This window comes from Equus caballus, chromosome 18 (assembly GCF_041296265.1).
Source record: "Equus caballus isolate H_3958 breed thoroughbred chromosome 18, TB-T2T, whole genome shotgun sequence".
Taxonomy (NCBI): domain Eukaryota; kingdom Metazoa; phylum Chordata; class Mammalia; order Perissodactyla; family Equidae; genus Equus; species Equus caballus.
The window spans coordinates 11,902,957-11,924,216 of record NC_091701.1 but is presented as its reverse complement, the minus strand read 5'-3'; the positions used below and the strand labels follow the sequence as shown (position 1 = coordinate 11,924,216).

General features: G+C 46.0%; 1 protein-coding gene across 2 annotated transcripts in view; it reads left to right on the top strand.

Moving 5' to 3' along the window:
* LOC100147031 (cilia- and flagella-associated protein 221) overlaps positions 1–20,965 on the top strand; it is a 90,817-nt gene extending 69,852 nt beyond the window's left edge. Inside the window, exons 21-25 of one of the 2 annotated variants that reach the window (XM_023622768.2) lie at positions 7,194–7,352; positions 8,764–8,855; positions 13,949–14,041; positions 17,019–17,114; positions 20,671–20,965. In XM_023622768.2, the coding sequence (XP_023478536.2) occupies positions 7,194–7,352; positions 8,764–8,855; positions 13,949–14,041; positions 17,019–17,114; positions 20,671–20,779 (549 nt within the window). In that variant the 3' untranslated portion in view covers positions 20,780–20,965. The remainder of the gene's footprint in view (positions 1–7,193; positions 7,353–8,763; positions 8,856–13,948; positions 14,042–17,018; positions 17,115–20,670) is intronic. The other variant, XM_070240686.1, reaches the window with a different exon arrangement.
* Positions 20,966–21,260: the final 295 nt, after the last annotated feature.

Here is a 21,260-nt window from a genome sequence, read left to right as displayed (position 1 = left end):
CCCACCCACTCTCACTCCCTCACCATTTTAAACGTGAGAAAACTGGTGTGGAGAAGTTAAGGGAATGTTCCATAGTCACGCTCATACTTCCTTGGAAAATATCAGTAGTTATTAATTGATTAATTCCACAAATACTCAGGGCGCACCTGCTCTGTATAGGACAGGAACCTAAGGTCGGGACAGTTCATCGAAGGGACACAACAATCCTAAATGCTTACCCACCTAACACTGGAGCCTCAAAATACCTGAAACAAAAACGGATCGAACTGCAAAGGAAAAATAGACAACTCCACAGTTATAGTTGGTGATTTCAACACCCCTCTCTCAATAATTGGTAGAAGAAGTAAACAGAAAATCAGTAAGGACATAACGGACAAATACCACTCTGGATCGACTTGACCTAACTGACGCTGCAAGAACGCACTACCCCCAAACAGCAGACTACAGATTCTCTGCAGATGTGCGCAGAAGGTTTGCCAAGATAGACCAAATTTTGGTTCCTAAAACAAGGCTCAATAAAATTGAAAAGATTCAAATCATATAAAGTATTTTTTCTGACTTTGATGGAATTAAATCAGAAATGGATAGCATAATACTATCTAGAAAATCCCCCCAAAATTTCGAAGCTAAATTATATACTTTAAGATAGCCTACAGGGACAAACCCCGCGGCCTAGTGGTTGAGTTCAGCGTGCTCTGCTTCAGTGGCCCAGTTTCATGGGTTCGGATCTGGGGCGCAGACCTGTATCTCTCATCAGCCATGCTTTGGTGGCGAACCACACACAAAATAGAGGAAGACTGGCCCAAATGTCAGCTCAGGGCTAATCTTCCTCAAGCGAAAAAATGCCCATAGTCCAAAGAAGAAATCAAAACAGAAATTAGAAAGTATTTTTAACTGAGCGAAAATGAAAGCACAACACAAAAATTTTGGGGGGAATTAAGACATTAGAGGATAGGTCTCACATTAGTGCCCTCACTAACCCTTTAAGAAACTCAGAAAAAGGAGCAGACGAAACCCAAATTAAGCAGAGAAGAGAAATAGTAACGATCATACTGAAAATCAATAAAGTTGAAAACAGAAAAACAATAGAGAAAAACTGGTTCTTTGAATATCAATAAAATGGATAAACCTGTACCTAAATGATCAGGAAAAAAAGGTGAAAGACATAAATTACCAATATCAGGAATGAGAGAGGCGACATCCTTACATATTCTACAGATATTAAAAAGATAATAAATTGGTATTATGAAAAATTTTATGCCAATAAGTTCAACAACTTAAGTTAAATGGCCAAATTCCTTAAAAGGTACAAACTATTAAATCTTAGTCAAAAAGAGATAGATAACTCTACTAGTTCTATCTCTATTAAAGAATTTGAATTGGTGGTTAAAAACCTTCCCACAAAGAAAACTCCAGACCCAGATGCCTTCACTGAAGAATTCTCTCAAACATGTAGTACAAAATCCACGAAAATAATAATACCAAATCCATAAGAAATCTTCCAGAAAATGGAAGAGGAGGGATTACTTTCCAACTCACTCTAGAAGCCAGTCTTACTCCGAAACCAAAGCCAGACAAAGACATTACAGGAAAAGAAAAGGATAGACCAATATCCTTCATGAACATAGATGCAAAAAAAAAATCAAAATTTTAACAAATCAAATTCATCATAATATAAAAGGGGTAATGTATCATGAGCAAATAGGGGCTTATGCCAGGAATACAAGATTAATTTAACATTCCAAACTCAAGGTAATTCACCATATTAACAGACTAAAAAAGAAAAACAATATGATCATCTCGACAAATGCAGAAAAATTATCTGACAGCACTCCTGATAAGTACTCTCAGCAAGTAAGGGACAGAAGGGAACTTTCTCAACCTGATAAAGGGCATCTATTACAAACCTGGAGCTGACATCATACTGAATGGTAAATGACTGAATGCTTCTCCTGTAAGGTCAGGAATAAGGCAAAGATGTCTACTCTTACTAATTCTATTCAAGATTGTAACTATCGCCATTGCAACAAGGCAAGGGAAAGAAAGAAAAAGCATCTACATTTGAAAGGAAAAAGTAAAACTGCCTTTATTCACAAACAAAACTGTTATCTATGTAGAAGATACAATGAATCTACCCAAAAATCTACTAAAACTAATAAGTGAATTTACCAAGATTGCAGGAAACGGGATCAATATACAAAAATCAGCTATATTTCTAAATACTAACAACAATCAAAAATTGAAATTTTAAAAAGCCATCTCACTTAACAATTGCATCAAAAAATATGAAACAGTTAGGGATAAATCTGACAAAAATATATGACTGTTACACAGAAAATTATAAAACATTGCTGAGAGAAATCAAAGAAGACCTAAATAAATGGAGAAATATACCATGTGGGTGGATCGGGAGATTTAACATTGTTAAGATGCCAGTTCTCTCCAAACTAATCTAAAAATTCAACACAATCCCAATCAAACGCTAGCAGGCTTTTCTGGTAGAAATTGACAGATTTATTCAAAAAGTTATATGGAATGCAAATATATCCAAAACAACTTTGAAGAATAAAGTCAAAGGATTTACACTACCTAACTTTAAAGCTTATTTGAAAGCTATAGTGCTCCAGACAGTATGGTATTGGCATAAAAAGAGACAAACAGATCAGTGAAACAGAATAAGGAATCCAGAAATATATGCATTCATACATATATGGTCAACTGATATTTGACAAAGGTCAAAGACAATTCATTGGGGAAAAGACAGTCTTTTCAACAAATACTGCTGGAACATTTGGATATCCATTTACCAAAAATAAAAATAACTAGAAATAAAAGAACTTCAATCTGTACCTCATGCCATTTACAAAAATTAACACAAAATGGATCATAGACCTAAATATAAAACCTAAACTGGAAAACACATAGGAGAATGTCTTTGTGACGTTGGGTAAGACAAAGATTTCTTAGATACAACATCAAAGCCACAATCCATAAGTGAAAAAAAATGGATTAATTGGACTTTGTCCAAATTAAGAATTTCTGCTTTTCTAAAGACATTGTTAAGAAAATGAAAAGATAAATCACAGACTTGGATAAACTATTTGAAAATCACGTATCTGATAAAAGACTTGTACCTAAAATGTATAAAGAACACTCAAAACTCAATAGTAAGAAAACAAACAACCCAATTTTAAAATGGGCAAAAGATTTGAACAGACATCTCATCAAAGGATGGCAAACACAACATGAAAAGATGCTCAAAATAATGCATCAGTAGCAAAATGTAAATTAAAACCATAATAGGATACCTCTGTCAGAATATCTAAAATTAAAAAGACTGCTGGTGAGAATGTAAAGTGGTACAATTACTTTAGAAAAAAGTTTGACAGTTTCTTACAAACTAAAAAGTTAGTAGTAAACATAGACCTACCATATGATCCAGCCATTCTGCCCCTAGGTATTTACCCAAGATAAATGGAAGCGTAAGACTTGTGCAGGAATATTCACAGCAGCTTCATATGTTCCCCAAACTGGAAAGAAGCGTCCATCAACAGGTTGACAGACAAATTGTGGTATTACCGTACAATGGAATATTCTTCAGTAACAGAAAGGAGTGAACTCTTGATACATATAATAACATGGATGATTCTCAGAATAGTTATGCTGGGTAAAGAAATCAGACCAAAAAATATACATACTATGTGATTCCATTTATTTAAAAGTCTAGAACATCTAAAGTAACCTGTACAGACGGAAAGCAGATTATGTCCACCTGGGGCTTGGGTGGGTGGATGGTATGGAGAGCTGGCGGGATTACCCAGGAGCAAGAGGAAACTTTGGGGAGTGATGAAGATGTTCGTTATTTTTATGGCAGTGATGGTTTTGCAGATGCAACATATGTCAAACATACCAAATTATATACTTTTAATATGTCCAATTTATTGTATATCAATTATATCTCAATATAGCTATAAAAGAAAGAATTTGAAACCCTAAGAAAAGAAACAAAAGTAAAAGGAAAGATATCCCCGTTACAACTGGTAAAGTGTTATAGTGAAGTCTTGGATGATATCTGCGCATTAAGCTCAGAGGAGAGAGGGTGAAGGGCTCTGGGAAAGAGGTGTCAAGGGAAGGGTGTGCTCCACACATGAACAGTGCAGTGGGAAGGATGGAGACACCCGAGGATCTTATAAAGGCACGTCATTCAAGCAAAAAAAGGCCATTATAAACTCCAGGAGGAAAAATCAACTAAAAATCAGTCTGTGTTCCAAATAGGAAAACAAATTAAAATTTGGCATGCTTTTTAAGAGTTGGAAAATTTTTAAATATAGAACCCATTTTGGGGTTCTTGATACTAGAACTCTCCTCTCTCTGTGACCCACAGACCATGATATTGAATCTTCACAAAAAAACTACAGTACGAGCCTTTTCTTTGCCTGGCAGAGAAACATATCTATACCATTAAGACAAAATAAATGCCATTTACCAGTTTTCAGCTTTTAGAGACAGCTTATGAACAAAGCATGAAGGTCTTGGTGTGGTTCCAGAATGCAAATGTCAATCATCTCAATAATATAAAAGTAAATTGTGGAAGAGAGGAGGAAAGGTACAAGAAAGTGTAGGAATGCTAATGCTTTCATTTTACCTGAGGAGGAGTTGAAATACTCAACTAAAGACGAGGAAACAAGAAATAGGAGTATAAATGCATCATTTCAGGTCACAAAGATAACCAACAGCAGGACTAAAAATTATAATATAATTTTCAAAATTGGGAGGAAGACGTTTGGAAGGAGCAGTTGTGTACATGAGCAAAATCCTTATCTTGCTTAGTAAAGAGTCAACTGGCATTATCTGAGGTTGATAATTGAGAGATGGAAAAATAAGCATAATGTTTAGAGTTAGAATAGTCACCATCACAGACACAAAACCCAGAAATAATGGGAAAAAACAGCCTCTGGGTGGGCCTGGGGATAGGAAGGGCCTGCAGGAGGCTTGTTGCTTTCTTCACTAATCCTTCCAGCGTGGGTGAGTTGCTACTGTATGCATGCATTAGTTTGAGGAAAATTCAGATCAAAATAATCATGGGGTGACCACTCAGACCACTTACTCTGGTAGCGATGGCCACCCAGGGGGATCTGAAGTATGACAACTCTTTGAGACAGTGATATTACCATTTCCAAAAAGATGTCATTCATTACACTTGGCCCAAGGCAGATCAAGACAGTTGGCCACACAGCAACGTCACCCAGCCTCCATCAAGCAGAGTAGGAGGCACTCCTGGAAGCCACAGGCTCGTTCCCCTCCCTGGTGTGGTGCACCTTGCCCCATCACCACCCCCATAGGGCGTGGCCAGCCCCCTCCCCTCACACTGCCTCCAGTCACACCATGACTAGGCCCAGCTGGGGTCTCTGTCACTCCTGCCCCAGTTCCCTCTGGGATCCCTTCCCAGATGCTGTGCTGATTGGCCTTTTGTCACCACAGGGATGACTCTTGGTGATGGCGGTCAGCAGTTTTCAGATTCCTACACTCCAGTTGCTCCCTTTACCCCGAAGTGGAGCCGGGTTCCTTTTTCCCTTCTTCAGTCCTGCCTGTCTCCCCACTTCCTGGCTGGGGGCCTAGGCTCTCCTCGCTCTACTTCTGGATGTGTTGTGACTACGACAGAGGATCTGGTGGGCCTGGTGGGGCAGAGGTGGCGCTCGCTCTGCTTCTATCCTTTGGTTCTCCTTCCATAAGAGCTTACTTAAGGGGACACGCACGGGAACAGTAGCTGTCCCCACTTCACCCCCACCACCCTCCTTGCTGTCCTTCCTCTCCACCCACCTGCCTCGGTATCCTCAGGCCTCCCCTGCTTTGGCTCACCTGGGGCCCACCTTTCACCTTGCTCCCTTCCAACCCTCTAGCCCCTGTCTGGGTAAAGGGTCTTCTGTCGAGCTTCAGGGGGTGGAACCCAATGTTTACATTCTCTCCGTCTCTGTTCCCACCCCATGCAGCGCTTGAGGAGCAGCAAAGAATCTGCTGTTGTAAAAAAAAAAAAAATATATATATATATATGTACCCTTACCTTCCCTCACCTGCAGGTGCTCATCGAGGTGTCTGCTTCTTTCTGCATGACTGTGGGCACTGCAGACCCCTCAGTGGCCATCGTTGCCTCTCTGCCCTTCTCCTTGCTCTGTATCCATGAGTTCAGGCAAGAGCCCTCCCCTGTCTTTCTCCCAGGCCCTAACTCAGCCAGCCTCTCTGCTCTCAGAGCTCACGGTCTCCCCAGCCTTCCTGACTGGAGCACACGGAATACCTACACCACACCTGGGCTCTCCCAGCTCTTGCGCCTGGGTGCTGTAATGCTCCTTGGTCAAGCTGCATTTCCTTTAAATTGCAGGGGACATTTGTTTCTTGGCAGTGAGACTGGGTTTCCATAAGCCGTGTGGAGTTTTATTGTTTTTTAAAAAATTTTTTTAAAAGCAAACAAACAAAAAGAACAAAATTTCTACTTAATGGTTCTTAAGCATCTGAAATTAAACAACTGTGAGGGCAAAAGCTATGTTGTCGTTTGGAACAAGAATAGGGTTTTTGTCGGACAAGCCCAGGAAGGAACATTAAAAGGTTCTATATTTTCGTATTTTCATATAATTGCCCTGTGCCTCCATTACCTCTGCTGGAAAATTAGTGAAAAACAGGCTCTCCCTTAACATCAGATCCGACATCCAAATGGAGCCTTCCTGAAGGAAAAACATCATCAAAACAATGTGAAATGTTGACATTTCCTGAGATATCCAACGTCACCCTCTTGTCCTCCATTTAGTTTTTAAGAAGCTATTTTTGTTTTCAAAACCAGAAGCTTATTTGATTTTTAAAACCAGTTTGCTTATTTAATAAATCCCCTTAATTCATCATATTTAGAAACAAATTCTTTAGGCCATTTTAAGCTGTGATTTCAGTTGTCCTTGTTTCCACGTGAGTTTAGTAAACCCATGTAGTATGTCATGAAGCTCAAACCAGAAAAGGGACATTTATGAATGGCTGTGACTGCTGCCAAGTGAAGACCCCTCTGCTCCCCTGCTTCTCTTTCCCAGACGAGCCGACATGGAATCAGAGTGTTGGTGCTAGTGCCGAGAGCTGTAGCTGACACCTGTCCTATGCCTGGCTTAGAAACTGGTCAACAGAAGAGAATCTTTTTTCCTCTCTGTCTTCTACAGAATCCCAGTCCAGGAGTATTTGCTGTGAAGCAGCCTCTGACCTACGCAGAAACCTTGATAGATTACCACCTGTGTTCTCACCCCAAGTACAAGGTCACCAAGGAGTCCCACGATGGGTCCAGCATTCCTCTCACCCAAAGGCAGTTTCTCCATCACACGGTAACGCCATCACCAGGCTCGCTGGCAGGGCTGGCCCTGGGCTGCAGGGAAGGTCAGGGGACAAGGATGGAGGGTCACAGTTGGAATTGAGAAAGACGATTTGCAGCCACAGCTGCAGAACAGGAATGGTAACAATGGCGGCTGTGTACACTCAGCGTCAGCCCTACAGGGGTATGGGTGGGAGACGCAGCATCACTCTTGTCCTGCCCATACCCACCTCTCAGGCTGCACGTTGCCCTTTCCTCAACTTTCTCACTCTTTTTCCCTTGAAGGCTACGCCTAATATTCATTTTATCTGTATTTCAACCATGTAAAAACAGTCACATGGCAGGCATAACCCCATGGTCTCACTTCCTCTTTCTTTGGCCCCAACTTTTATAGACATAGCAGAATGGACAAGGTGGCGATATGACAAATGCACAGGAAGGAAGAGGCTCCAAAGAATTCCTTCTCCCCCTACATCACCAAACTGCCCTGAATAGCCAGCGCCATTTCTTGGCAGTTGCCCTCAGGCCCTTCAAATTCAATAAATCCCTAACTCAGATCATTATCTCCACCCACTTCTGCCGACCACACCTCAAACTGCCTCCTCTTCCTGTATTACCTCCTTGCCTTTTCGATCTGTGACTTGTGCAATGACCATGACCTACGTGATCCTTGAGCCCTTCCTCTCCCTCATTCCCCATATTTGACTATCACTGGATTCCCCCAGTCTGCCTCGAACAGCCTGTGACGCTCCCTCTACTCCACTCCATGGCCCCCCACCATGCAGTCAGCCCTCCCTAGAAATCTTCCTTCAACATAAATCTGATCGTCTTGTTTTCTAGGTTGAAAGCCCTCAGTGGTCCCTGCTTTCCGTAGGAGCAGCTGCAAGCTCATTAGCTTGGCCACCAAGGCCCTTCGTGACCAACCTGCCTCTCCAGCCTCATTTCCCGTCAGCCCCCATTACACACCCTGCACTCAGCTTTGGGAGCTGGCATCTCATGATAGCACCCTCCTTGCATCTCCATGCATTCGCTCGTGCTTCCCCTGCCTGGAATGCCATTTGATGCAGGTCCCATCCTCTTTGAATGTTGCATTGGCATCCCATTCACAATAATCAAAACAGATTGTAAGGCCAAATCCGCACTCCATCCCCAGGACATGTTGCTTATGTGCCTAATGAACAGGGGGAAGAAAAACTCTCCTTTGTACCCTCTTTAACTCCATGTTGCATTGTTTAGTGCCCTTTGCTGGAGCGGTTGTCTTTTAGCTTCAGAAAAATTGAATCAAACTTACTGCAATGATACATTTTGGAGCTAAAATTTTAGGACAGAACAGTCACAGCTGAATGAAATGGAAGTCCTTCTTGGACTTCACCTCACTAGACGGCTCCTTTACATGTAGCACCCTGTGCTGGCTTTCATTACAGGACATAATTCCTGGAATAATGCACTGGAAGAGGTTCCAGCCCCTGGTTTTCTCATCCCTGCCTGAAACCTCTAAGGTAGAGACCACACAAAGGTAAGCCACCGCTCATTGTTTATCTCACAGGAGTACGTTTGCCGCACAGACTAAAGAGGCTGTGATCCCAACAAGTTAAATGCCAACAATAGGTCAAATTATACTTTTAGTGCATGAGGGAAGTTTGCTAGTCAGAGAAATATGATGATGTGTAACTGATTTTCATATTTTCAATATATCTTGAGATACACTTCTAAAAAATTAATGTCACAGGTGACATTGGCTGTACTTAATAAATGTAGACAATGAATCCATACAATTCAGCTGAAATATTCATGGTCAATTTTTAACATTTATAAATTGCCAAGATCAACCTTCTACACCCTCCATATCCAATTCCAGAGGATCCACTTCTCTCTCATGCCACAGCCAGGCATGCACTGTGGGTCCCATGGCTGTCATCATACACAGACATTAGAACTCAGCTCCAGAAACAGAGTGGGTAGATGAGAATATTGTTGGGCGAAGGAAAGAAGAAATTTAGAGTAACCACATTTTTGCTAATTTGCTTATTTAAAACCTCTTCAAAGCCCTATGATATCAAACAAGGAGACTGCTGCCTTTTCTTTAGGACTCTGCCTGGTCCATAAGCCATTGCTAAGCCCTTGAATCTGCTTCTTTAGTCTGTTGTCCTTATAAACATAGTTAAATGGGTTACTGGTGAGCAAATGTGACTAGTACCCCAAAATGATTATCATCAGCAGTCACCTTTTGTTCAAATCCTTTGATCCAGAATGAGGCCCACCCCAAGGGGACAGAGCCCTATCATGGCCCCAGGAGTGGTCAGGAAACCTGAGCTCTACCACCAACCAAGATCAGCAGGTGACCTTTATACCCCCGATTCCCACCAGCATGTCCTGGATCCTCTGACACAGAAACTCAAGTTCCTCTCCCTCACCAGAATGCCACATGGCCTCCAGGAGCTGTGTGACGTTGGCACGCTCCTCGGCCACCTCTCTGGGCCCAGTCCTCTTGTCCAGAAGACAAGGGGATTGGACTTGTTGCGAATACCCTTCTCAGCCTTGACATTTTAATTTTAGTTGGAGCAGGAAAGCTCACCCAATGTGCAGCGACTCCATTTAGACTACCATCCACCCGCCTCTCCCCAAGTATTTGAGGAGACAGTTGAAATCCAGTGTGTGACTCCAGAACACTTAATTTGACTTCTTCCTTCATTGCCAGCAGAAAAGCTCTTCCTGAATTAAGCAAATTCCAGCCTCACTTCCAGACGCTTGCCCGTTGGATTATTTCCTTAGTGCTTCTCTATGACCTCCTTTGCCTGGAGATTAACATGAGACCAGGCACAGGATTGGGGATATGGTGGCAGCTCAAAAATATTAGTTCCTTTTCCATGAGTTCATTCATACCTCATCCAGCCCGCTGCCATCTCAAAATAAACTGAGCATCTTTGTTCTTCATTTTAGCACATTTCTACTGAAATCTCCAGAGTCAGAGGGGATTCTGTAGAGAGAACAAACACTTGGGTGTCCAGAGACCTGCCTCCATTCCTCACTAGCTGTGCCACCCGCTCCATGTTCTTGGGCAAGTTACTTCTTACTGAAGCCCTGTGAGCAATAGTTTGCTCGTCTGTGAAACGGGAATGGTGATGGCATCCTCACCGCTGTTGTGAGGTTAAAGTAAAATGACGACGTGAAGCATATAGCGCCGTCTTTAATAACTCTTCTGCTCCTCTACCCTCTACCCCACCCACTAAACCTTGCAATCTCTCTGTTGCCACCAGATGGCAATGGTCCGTCACCACCTTGACACACTGCCTCATTTTGCTGTGGGCTGAGGACACTTCAAAACTGACTCACATCATTGGTGAATCAAACATAGCTGGCTGTAGGGTACTGTCAGGCGTCTGACTAACCAAAATGAGAAGTGGTGAAAAGCAGAGACTACCTGAGTTCCCCAACCATCAGCACACACAGGTCTCAAGAATTAAGAAAAAAAAAATTATCTTTTTTCCAAAGCAGTGTCCTTGGAAAAAATCTCCCGAGGCTGTCCTTTCAAAAAGCAATCAGAATGCAGTTACCTTGGGCTTGAATTAACCATGAATTAACCGTGAATTCTGCACAAACTAAAGAAAATCTCCAACATGAGCTGTTATCTTCAGCTTCTGTGTCTGAGTGTTCTGTGGGCCAGTTTGTTTATAAATAAACCATAATTGCGTAGCAGATTATAAAATCAAGAGAGAGTTCTATATTTCCTTAGGAATTTCCATGATGTAAGATTCAAGATCCTGTTTTTATTTCTAGAAGCAGTTACAAAATAAAAATCGCATTTCTTTTTTAAGTTCCTATATAAGTCCATTAATGATACTTCAACTTTGCAGTCATTTTGCTTGAATAAACTTCCTGTTACTTATGAGGTACTTCCCTCGTGTCTTTTGTCCCTGAGACTTAGCTGTTTGTCGTTAAACCATGCAATATGGTTATTTAGTATTTATTTACTCCAAGTCATTTTTGTATTCATAACAATCAAAACAGCTCACTTAGTTTCTTTGCTGTTTAACAAATTCAGAGAGACCCGGTTGAGTCTCCAGGACTTCCATAAAATCTGAGAGGCAGCAGCAGCTGAAGACACTGTCTAACCCAGTAGTTCCCAGACTTCCAGATTTTATCAACTAGTAAAATGTCCAGGAATGCCCAACCACCATCTATTGTCGCCACCATTTCCATTTCAGAACAACATATGAACACACAAAAAACAAGAGGAATAGGGTTTCAGAATTTAAAAATGGAATGTTTTATCTCCTGAAAGGCTCTTGGTTGTTGCCATTCCGTCTTCCCGGACCAGCCTGGTTTCTGGAGAGAAGTCCAGCCTTTCAACTTCTCAGTCCCTCTCCTCTTCTCGGCAGGAAGCCCCTCTCCTCCGGCTGCAGGCCTTCTGAAGTTTTAGGGATTGGCAGTTAGAACCTGTGTTCTTTGTCATGACATCAGTAAATGGGACTAATCTCTGGGTGGTGGAGCCCAGGCTCCTTTTAGTGAGGAATGGTGTTAAAGACCAAAATCTGGGTGCCAGGTGTACTCATCGCTACCAGAGGGTTTTTGTTCCTTGGCCTCCTCAGCAGACAAGCCAGGGGCGTATGTGGGGAAATATGTATAAATATACACACACACACACACACACACATATATACGTGTACATACCAAAATACATGCACACATACATGAATACAGTCATGTGCTGCATAATAACGTTTCAGTCAGCGATGGACCGCGTATATGACACTGGTCCCATGAGATTAGTAGCGTATAGCCTAGGTGTGTCGTGGGCTGTGCCATCCAGGTTTGTGTAAGTACACCCTGACGTTTGCACAATGATGAAATCGTGTTAACGATGCATTTCTCAGAACATATCCCCTCGTTAAGTGACACCTGACTGTACACATATGTGCAGATACATGTGCACATGGCCACACATTACACATACATGTACATATTTCATAAACCATGAATTCACATCAATGCTTATAATTCCAGTCAACGTCCATAGTTATTGCTTGCTCGCCCCCATTCCATATTTGTGCCCCTTCTCCCACTGGGAGGACCCTGGCTCCTAACACATTTACTGAATTTTATAGCACATCTAAAATGGTTTCAGAATCCCTTCACCTATAACCACTTTAATAAACAAGCATAATAAACAGAGTTCAGATTTATTTGCAGCTTTCCCCTACCCCCATCCCATCCTAGACTGAATATGTAGTCAAATACAGTATTTATAAATTACTTGCATTACTTCTCTTCCTTCTTTCCTTCCTTCCTTCCACCCATCCTTCCTTCCTTGTTTCTTTTTCTCTCTCTTTCCCTCCGGTGTGATGATGGAATTCATGTGAAATATTGTTTCAGTTTGCTTTCAGTTTGGGATTTTTTCTTCACTTTCTCACTGATTTTATTTTTTGAATATGTAGAACATTAACATGCTTTCCAAGCTCAAAGCTACACAGAAAGGCAGCTCAGCGAAGTGTCACTCCGCCCCATCTCCCTCCCGCCCCTTGTCCCGCCACAGCTTGGTCCTCTAACATCCTCCCTGTGTTTCTCTTTGTAATGCTAAGCAGAATACGTGTATTTTTCTTCTTTTCCCTTTTCTTGTACAAAAAGTGGCGCACTAGGTATGCTCTTGTGCACTCTGCTTTTCCACTTACAGTCTCTCCTGAAAGTCACCCCATATCAGAGCATAGGTTCCTCCCGCCCTTTCTTTTATGGCTGTAAACGCCGCGTGCCAGAGTTTTATTCAGCCAGTCTCCATACCTGGCGAGCAGGTGCATATTTGCACAAGAAAAGAACCAGAGGAAACGTGTCCCGCAGACACGTGCGCACGCAGGCGGCTTCGCTGGGCCCCGCGGCGTCCGTTCCCGCCCCGCCCGCCCGTCCGCCGCCCCGCCGGCCCGAGGAGGCCGGTCCCTCCCGCGCGGCCGCGCTCCGTCCGTCCTTCTTTCCTCTTCAGGAGACGACTCTCCCCGGCGTCCAGGAGACTGTTGGAAACTTGCATCCATTTATGTCTTTTCTCCTGTTCTTCGCTGTTGTGCGTTCAGTTTTTATTCCTTTAATATCATTGCAAAGGTTTATAAGGAGTCGAGACCAAAAGAAAAAAAAAAGAGCGAGTGCTTGTTCCACCATCTCGGAACAGAAGTCGGCCGCCAACTGTTAAAATGACAATATATTTTTTCTCCCTATCTGAATTCTTTTACTGTCCTCAACAGCCAGGAATTTTTCTAGAAAGCTCTGAGTTTATAACACCAAACAATACATAAGGGGGTAGGGAGGAAGGCTGAAGTCACACAGAACTGAGGAGGACACGTGGGGAATGAGTTAGGCACAGAAAGTGGGCCGTCTGACGACTCCCCCGGAAGTAACCTAACTTCAGACACCACGCGCCCAACCTCCCGCCCAGACTCCGGGAGAGGCCTCGCCGGCGACGGGCCCGGAGCTGAGCGGCTCCCCGTCCTCCGCCCGCGGGGCGCCGAGCGGCTCCGGAGGGCGCCAGGGCTGGGCCTCCCCGGGCGGAGCCGGCGCGTCGGGAGGCCGGGTGAGGGCCGGGACTGCGGACGAGCCGCTCACCGGGCCGCCTGTGTCCTCCCACAGCTGCGACCCCTTCGAGGTGGCCCTGCTGCCCGCGCACGTGCCCGCCACGCTGGACGCCCTGCCCGAGGAGGACAGACTGGAAGCCGCCGAACGGTACCTGCGACCGTCGGGCTGGACGCGGTCCGCTTCCCGGCAGCGCGCGGGGCTGAGGGCCTCGCAGAGCCGGCGCCTGAGCCCGCCGCCCGACCGAGGGGACGCTGGGTTCGGGCCCAAAGTCGGCGGCCGCGGGGCTCGCGCGCGCCGGGCTGTCGGCTCTGGGAGCTGGAGGGCGGGGCGGAGGGGGCGCTGAAGGGGCCGAGGGGCCTCCAGGTCTCAGGGGCGGGGCTGCGCTGCGCGGAGGGGGCACTGGAGGGGCCGAGGGGTCTCCCGGTCGGGGGCGGGGGCGGGGCTTGCGCGGTGGGCGGGGCTTGGAGGGGCGTGGAGAATCCGGCCCCAGAGCGCAGCGCTTGCGTTGATTTGACGGTGAACGTCGGACAGCCGGTGGACGCGCGTCCTTGGGCCTGCCGTCGCCGTGCGCGCTTACACGTCGTTCCACGCGCACAGTGCGTGAGTGAGATCCTCACCATCTGAGGCGCACACCCGGGTTTGTGGGACACGTCCACGGGCACCGTCCTTGGCGACACTCGCGCGGCACAGCTCGGAGTCCCGGGCTGAGAGGGAGGCCGAGCGTCTGTCCTCTCGCCGCCGCCTGAGGCGCTTCCCCGCGAGGCCGCCCCGGGGGAGGACGCGCCCGGTTCCGTGAGGCTCGAGGGACAGTCCTGTCTGCTGGGGCCGCCGGGGAGCCGCCTGGCTGCCCGGAACCCGGCTGCCCTCGTCCCTTCGGCGCTCGGGTGCGGACCGCGGTGACTCCGGGTCCTCGTGTCTGCGGCGGGAACTGTAGCCCCCGGCACAGGGGCTGTCAGTCAGGGGAGCTCGGGCTGTCAGTCAGGGGAGCGGGGCGGTCACAGAGGGGCGACGCGGACGGAGCGCTCGTGGGAAACCGGCGGGGCCTCGGCGGTCTCGCCTCAGCCCGCGCCATGACCTCCGCGCCACTCTCAGGGGAGGACCCCGCGCCCAGGGCCGCGCCCCCTCAGGGACAAGGACCCCGCGCCCCCTCAGAGTGAGGACCCCGCGCCCAGCGCCCGCGCCCCCTCAGGGACAGGACCTCGCGGCCCCTCAGGGACAAGGACCCTGCGCCCACGGCCCGCGCCCCCTCAGGGACAAGGACCCCGCGCCCAGCGCCCGCGCCCCCTCAGGGACAGGACCCCGCGCCCACGGCCCGCGCCCCCTCAGGGACAAGGACCCAGCGCCCAGGGCCCGCACCACCTCAGGGGAGGATCCCGCGCCCAGCGCCCGCGCCCCCTCAGGGACAGGACCCCGCGCCCACGGCCCGCGCCCCCTCAGGGACAAGGACCCAGCGCCCAGGGCCCGCACCACCTCAGGGGAGGATCCCGCGCCCAGCGCCCGCGCCCCCTCAGGGACAAGGACCCCGCGCCCAGGGCCCGCGCCCCCTCAGGGACAAGGACCCCGCGCCCCCTCAGGGGGAGGACCCCGCGCCCCCTCAGGGGGAGGACGCGCCCCCTCAGGGACAAGGACCCCGCGCCCAATGCCCGCGCCCCCCATCAGGGGGAGGACCCCGCGCCCCCCTTAGGGGGAGGACCCCGCGCCCCCTCAGGGCGAGGACGCGCCGGCGGGAAGACAGTGTCCGCGGAGCAGCGGGCGGTGATGGTCCAGCGGCTGCCGAGCCGTGTGGCACCGGGACGGCTCTTCACAGTTTGCACGGGCGTTTCCCCGCCCGGAGGCCGCCCGCCCGCCTCGCTGTGTGTCCGCGTGCGGGGCTCCTGCTGGAACCCACGCTGGGCGCCTCTGCTTCGGAAGCGCTTCTCTTGAAGCGAGCGGGCGGAGCTGCTGCCGTCGAAATGCCGCCGCCGCCTCGGAAGCGACGCAGTTGTTGAGACTGGAGGCCGGATCTCCCAGCCGCCCTTGCGGTGAAGTCCCCGTTTGGCCAGGCCCTTGTGAGAGGGGGTGACAGACCGAGCCGTCGTCCTGAGGCCGGGACCCGGATGCAGCGAGCAGGCGCCCTGGCACCCTCCCTGCCTGCTCCGCTCCGCTGCAGCCCGGCCACCGAGCAGCTGGGGCCCGCGACCACGGCCCACGGCCGAACCTGGCCTGCCGGCTGTTCTTAAACAGGGTTTGATCGTCACCGTTCGCTTACGTGTCCTCTGTGACTCCTCTCCTGCTGCAACAGCCAAGCTGAGCAGTTGTGAGAGACCAGATGACGGCCACGCCCTTGGCGGAAAAGTGTGCCCCTGCTCTGGGGACAGCAGGCCGCCGGAAGATGAAAATTGCCTGGGTCCTTTTCATTTCTTCTTTCATCCATAGATTATCTAGAAATAGATCATTTAATTTTTAAAGCAGTTGTGGGTTTTTTAGTTATCTTCTTTACTGCTGGTTTTTGTTTGAATTCCGTTGTGGCCGTAGAACATACGCTGAAGGATTTCAGTCTTTTGAATTCATTCGGGCTTTCTTTATGGTCCAAGATAGAGCCAATATTGGTAAATCTTCTGTGTGCACTGGAAAAGAATATGAATTCTGTAACCCCATTTTAAAAATTGCTTTTTATTCTCTGGTTATAAATAACTATTCCTGGGCGGGCCCTTGGCCCAGCGGTTAGGTGGCACGCTCGCTTCGGAGGCCCGGGGTTCGCTGGTTCGGATCCCGGGTGCGGACGTGGCACTGCTTGGCACGCCATGCTGTGGTAGGCATCCCACATAGAAAGTAGAGGAAGATGGGCAAGGATGTTAGCTCAGGGCCAGTCTTCCTCAGTGAAAAAAGGAGGATTGGCAGCAGATGTTAGCTCAGGGCTAATCATCCTGGAAAAAAAAAAGAAAAGAAAAAAACCATTCCTACCACTGTTTGTTGATGGAAACAATATACAGCCTCATGCTTCTCTTAACATAGACTCAACAGCGTAGGTGGAACTGACCTTGAAAGCCACAAGAATTGCGTAACTTTTAAACAGTGACAATATTTCTCTGTTTTATTCTGGGAGGGAAAAACCATTCCAGCTAAACATCTTATTCCTTTTCAGTGAGCTCTGTGAACAGAATATAGAAATTACATTGACTCCAGAAATGATCGAAGCGGAATTCCCCCTGTTGGACTCCAAGGACACCAAGAAGCAGAAGTAAGTGGATGCTTTTATGCCTCAGTAAGAGGTGACCTTGGGTAAAATCTGTCCTACGTGACAAACAGAACTGTCGTATTGTCTGAACCTAAAAACGTGTCAAAAGAAACACATTTCTGATGCTTTAGATATTTAGATGTGTATTTACGCACAGTTATGCTCTCTCAAATGTTGGCAAGTAAACATTTAAAAACTGAATCCAATTTTTCCATCGACTTCTCATTTAATTTCGGAGATGTGTTTGTTTCTTATTAACAGCTGAACGAGTTTCATTCAGTGTCAGGAACCCAGGCTCTGGAGCCAGAGGAGACCTGGGGCTGAATCCCAGCTCCATCATTTATTACACGTGAGATCTCCAGCCACGTTACTTACCTTCGGTAACGGGGCCTCGGTTTCTCACTGTAACAGGCAGAAAATAAAATCTCTCTCACGGGTGGTCGTGAGGATGAAACGAGATGCCAGTGTGAGGACATCAAGCCAGTTGCTTGATGTGAAATAGCTGCTCAGCAAATGTTCGTTCTTCCCTCCGCCTCTCCATCAGGGGCCAACCAGCTAAACAGACGTCATCCTCCCCCTCCTTCAAAAAACGGGTTGTAAAGAATACTGTTGTAATGTAAATAACCATCTATAGTTCATATGGTTTATAAGTTTGAAATTCAAGTATACTTTTTAAAATTCCTTTTCTTTTAAAAAAAATGCCTTTTTTATTATTAAAAAATCAGAAAATATGAAAAACTATAAGGAATAAAATAAAAACAATAATCCTATCACTCAGAAACAATAACTTGTACATTTTGATGTATGGTCTTCCAAGTATCTATTTATATATATGTATTCTTCAATTTATATATAGTTGAACAAAATTCAGTGATATTATATGTATTGCTTTGTCCTCTACGCTTTTATTTAGCAATACGTCATAAACATATATTTATAAATGCAGATAAACATCATTATAATTCACTGATAGATGGACCGTAATTTACCTAACCAACCCTCTACTGATGATCACGTAAACCCTTTTCAGCATTTTGCTCGTCCCAAAAGTGCTGCAACCAACATCCTTGGGCCATAATTCGTTGCAAACTTATCAGACTGTTTCCTTAGAATAAATTCCTAGAAACCTAAATCCTAGATCAATGTGCATTTTAAGGTTTTAAAATATACTGCTTCATTGCCATCCAGGAAGTCCATCAACACACCTCCCACCAGCAGAGGTCAGGACTGCCCACATTCAAATGCCCCGAACAACACAGAATGCTATCATTGTTTTTTCTTCTTTACCAATATGATAGATGAACAAATGACCATCTTACTCTTTTAAATTCTCTGTTTACAAGTGATGTTAAAATTTTTCCTATGCTTTTTCTTGTTTATTTGCAAGAGTCCCTCATATATTAAGGAGAATCAGCGTTGTCAGTTTCTGAGTTTGTCTTTGACTTGGCTGAGGTGCTTTGGGAGGCCCTGCCTTTTCTGAAAGGAGTGTCTTGGAGGGGTGTGGGGTCCTTCGGTCTGTTTGTGACGGTGTCAGAGTCCTACAGCCGCCAGCACTTGTGAGAAAATAGGTTGGCACTTTCTGGTGAAAGAAAATTTAGGAAATAAAAATTTTAAGTGGAATTTCAGTGAGCATCTGTTTTGATAAAATACCATGTTACAAGACGCAGCACATAGAACCTGACACCTCCACAAACAGATGCGATTTGTGTCTTATTTCAGATTTCAAACAGTTGACTAAGAGTTTTAAATAAAAGCCTTTTTTTTCCTATCTCAAAAATGCCCCCTGGGCATAGAAGGGCTTGCCTGTGAGCGGGGTAATATCCAGTACTTCTCTGCTCCCTTGCCCTTTAACGTGCTTTTTCACCCTTTATACTACAGAGCTAATAATGAATGGCACTTGGTTATCACATTATTATTAAATGAAATAGAAGTTATTACTTCATATTTTCACCCAAAGTGGTTTATCATTTTTCTTTTTTAATATATTTCAGCTACTTTACAAAAATACTAACAATGAACTCTAAACATTTTCTGCACACCAAATTAGCTTCCAATTGTTTCAAAATACACATTTTCAGGAATCATATCTATGGCATGTTGAATTCACCTGTTTTTCAGTTTAAATTATTTTATGTACAATTTTCCTATGTCAAAATGGTCAACATAATCATCATTTCATTGGCTAACTAGTATTCCAACCAGTCGATGATTTTCAACCACAGATGATTTTCAGAAGTGATTTGGTTCTGAAATTCTCTCCAGCTCATATCAAGCATCATCTGATACTAGATTTTGTCCTCTGTCCTTACGGGTTCCTTCTCCTCACCTCCTTCAGCCTCAGCCAGAAGCTGACGGAGTCCTTGCTCACAGACGCACACACAACCAGAGCTTGGCTAGACAGGGACAGGGCAAAAAGGACGCATCAGTGTTTAATTTCTCCCATGAAGGCTGCTGTCCATCTGGTTTTTGGAAAATATTTATTTCCATGGATGCAAAGAATCATCTGCTCTCCCTCGATGGCGATAATTAACCTGAGATTCTCTGCTGCCCTGGTGGTGGCCTCAGCACCCTCCAGACCCACTTAGGGGACTCCTGCTGTCAAACGTCCAAGAAACTGTGAGAGTGACGTTAGCTGCTGACATGCCATCCACACTCCTCAGAACATCACAGTATCACTGAATCACTAATGTCTTTAGAGGAAGAAGTGATCCCATGTATATTTTAAAATTGATTCCATAAAATAGTACCAATTAATTTTTTAAATTATATGCATTAGGGAACATTTTAATTCTGTTTTCAGATATTTCTGCTTTTTCAAAACTGCCACGCACTTGCCAGAACTTACCATGTCACCTTCTTCAGAGAATGGTTCAGAAGCCATTGATCCCTTGATCTTACATTGTGTCTCCCATGCAGGCAGATCAGGTAGCTGTGCTCCCCGTCTTTAGACATCTGTCCTTCCCATCAAATGCTCTCCTCGTTTCCTCCCATTTATTTGGAAAGTTCTACCCAGCAACCCCTTGCACACCAGGCAAAGGTTTGGGCTCCATGTCAACCACTGCTTGATCCAGGTGCATAACCTCCCTCTTGATTCCCACCCTTCTGGAGCCGTTGTCAGAGTCAGAGATACTGTGTGTCTGCTTTATTCACAAATGTGAAGAGTCAGCTGATGCTGCCTGAGCATTGAGAGGACATCACGCTAGGAGGTCTATGAATAACTTCTCGTTTCATCTTCGCAACAATCCTGGGATATGGGAATTGCCACCATTCGTACCTCTGGACATGGAGACTGAAAGCTGGGTAACTGGGCCGCGCTGAGAACACTGGTGCGGCTGAGTGTGGAAGCCAGTTTGAATCACTTACTAGTGAAGTGTTTCCACTGGTAACTAAATTATCGCTAAATACAGTGAAAACCTTCTTTATATATATCTATGTAAACAACTCCTCCAGCCTTCCCTGAGGTGCCCCTGGCAGTGCTGGCCCTGCAGCAGGGCGTTGGTGGGTGACCTGAGTGTCCCATGACACGCCCTGACATGTCCCTGTTGGCTTTTGTGTTTAGAGAGGTGAGAGACCAAGCACCGCCGATGGAGAAGCCCGGAGAAAAGGTGCTGGAGGAGATGAAGAATCTGCGGGCCAAGGCGCTCAACCCACACCTGATTCTAGAGTAAAAGTCACCACAGGGTCAGGTCCTGTCTGCGCTTTCTGCAAGTCACTGCGGTCCTCTGTGTCCATTTATGTTCCCGCCATTTTTGGAATTAAAGTTTCTAGAGAAGAAAATTGAAATGTAGATAATGTATATATTTTTAAATTATAATTTTTGTTTTTAAAAATAAAATTGTCCTTAGTATGATGTCGATGTTTGTACCAAGTTCCTCTGGGAAATGCCCTTGGGAGGGGACACCATCAGCGGGAGGCAGAGCCCAGTGGCCACTCCTCAAAGCTAGGGTTGCCAAAACAATGCTCGGTTAAAATTGGAGTTCAGATAGACAACCATTAATGTTTTAGTGTCTGCCTGTCCCAATAGTGTATGTCCTATTCAGAACATATTACACCAAAAAAATAATTCATTGTTTATCTGAAGCTCATATTTAACTGGGCATTGTATATTTTTATTTTCTGCATCTAGCAACACTACTCAAACCCAGCAGT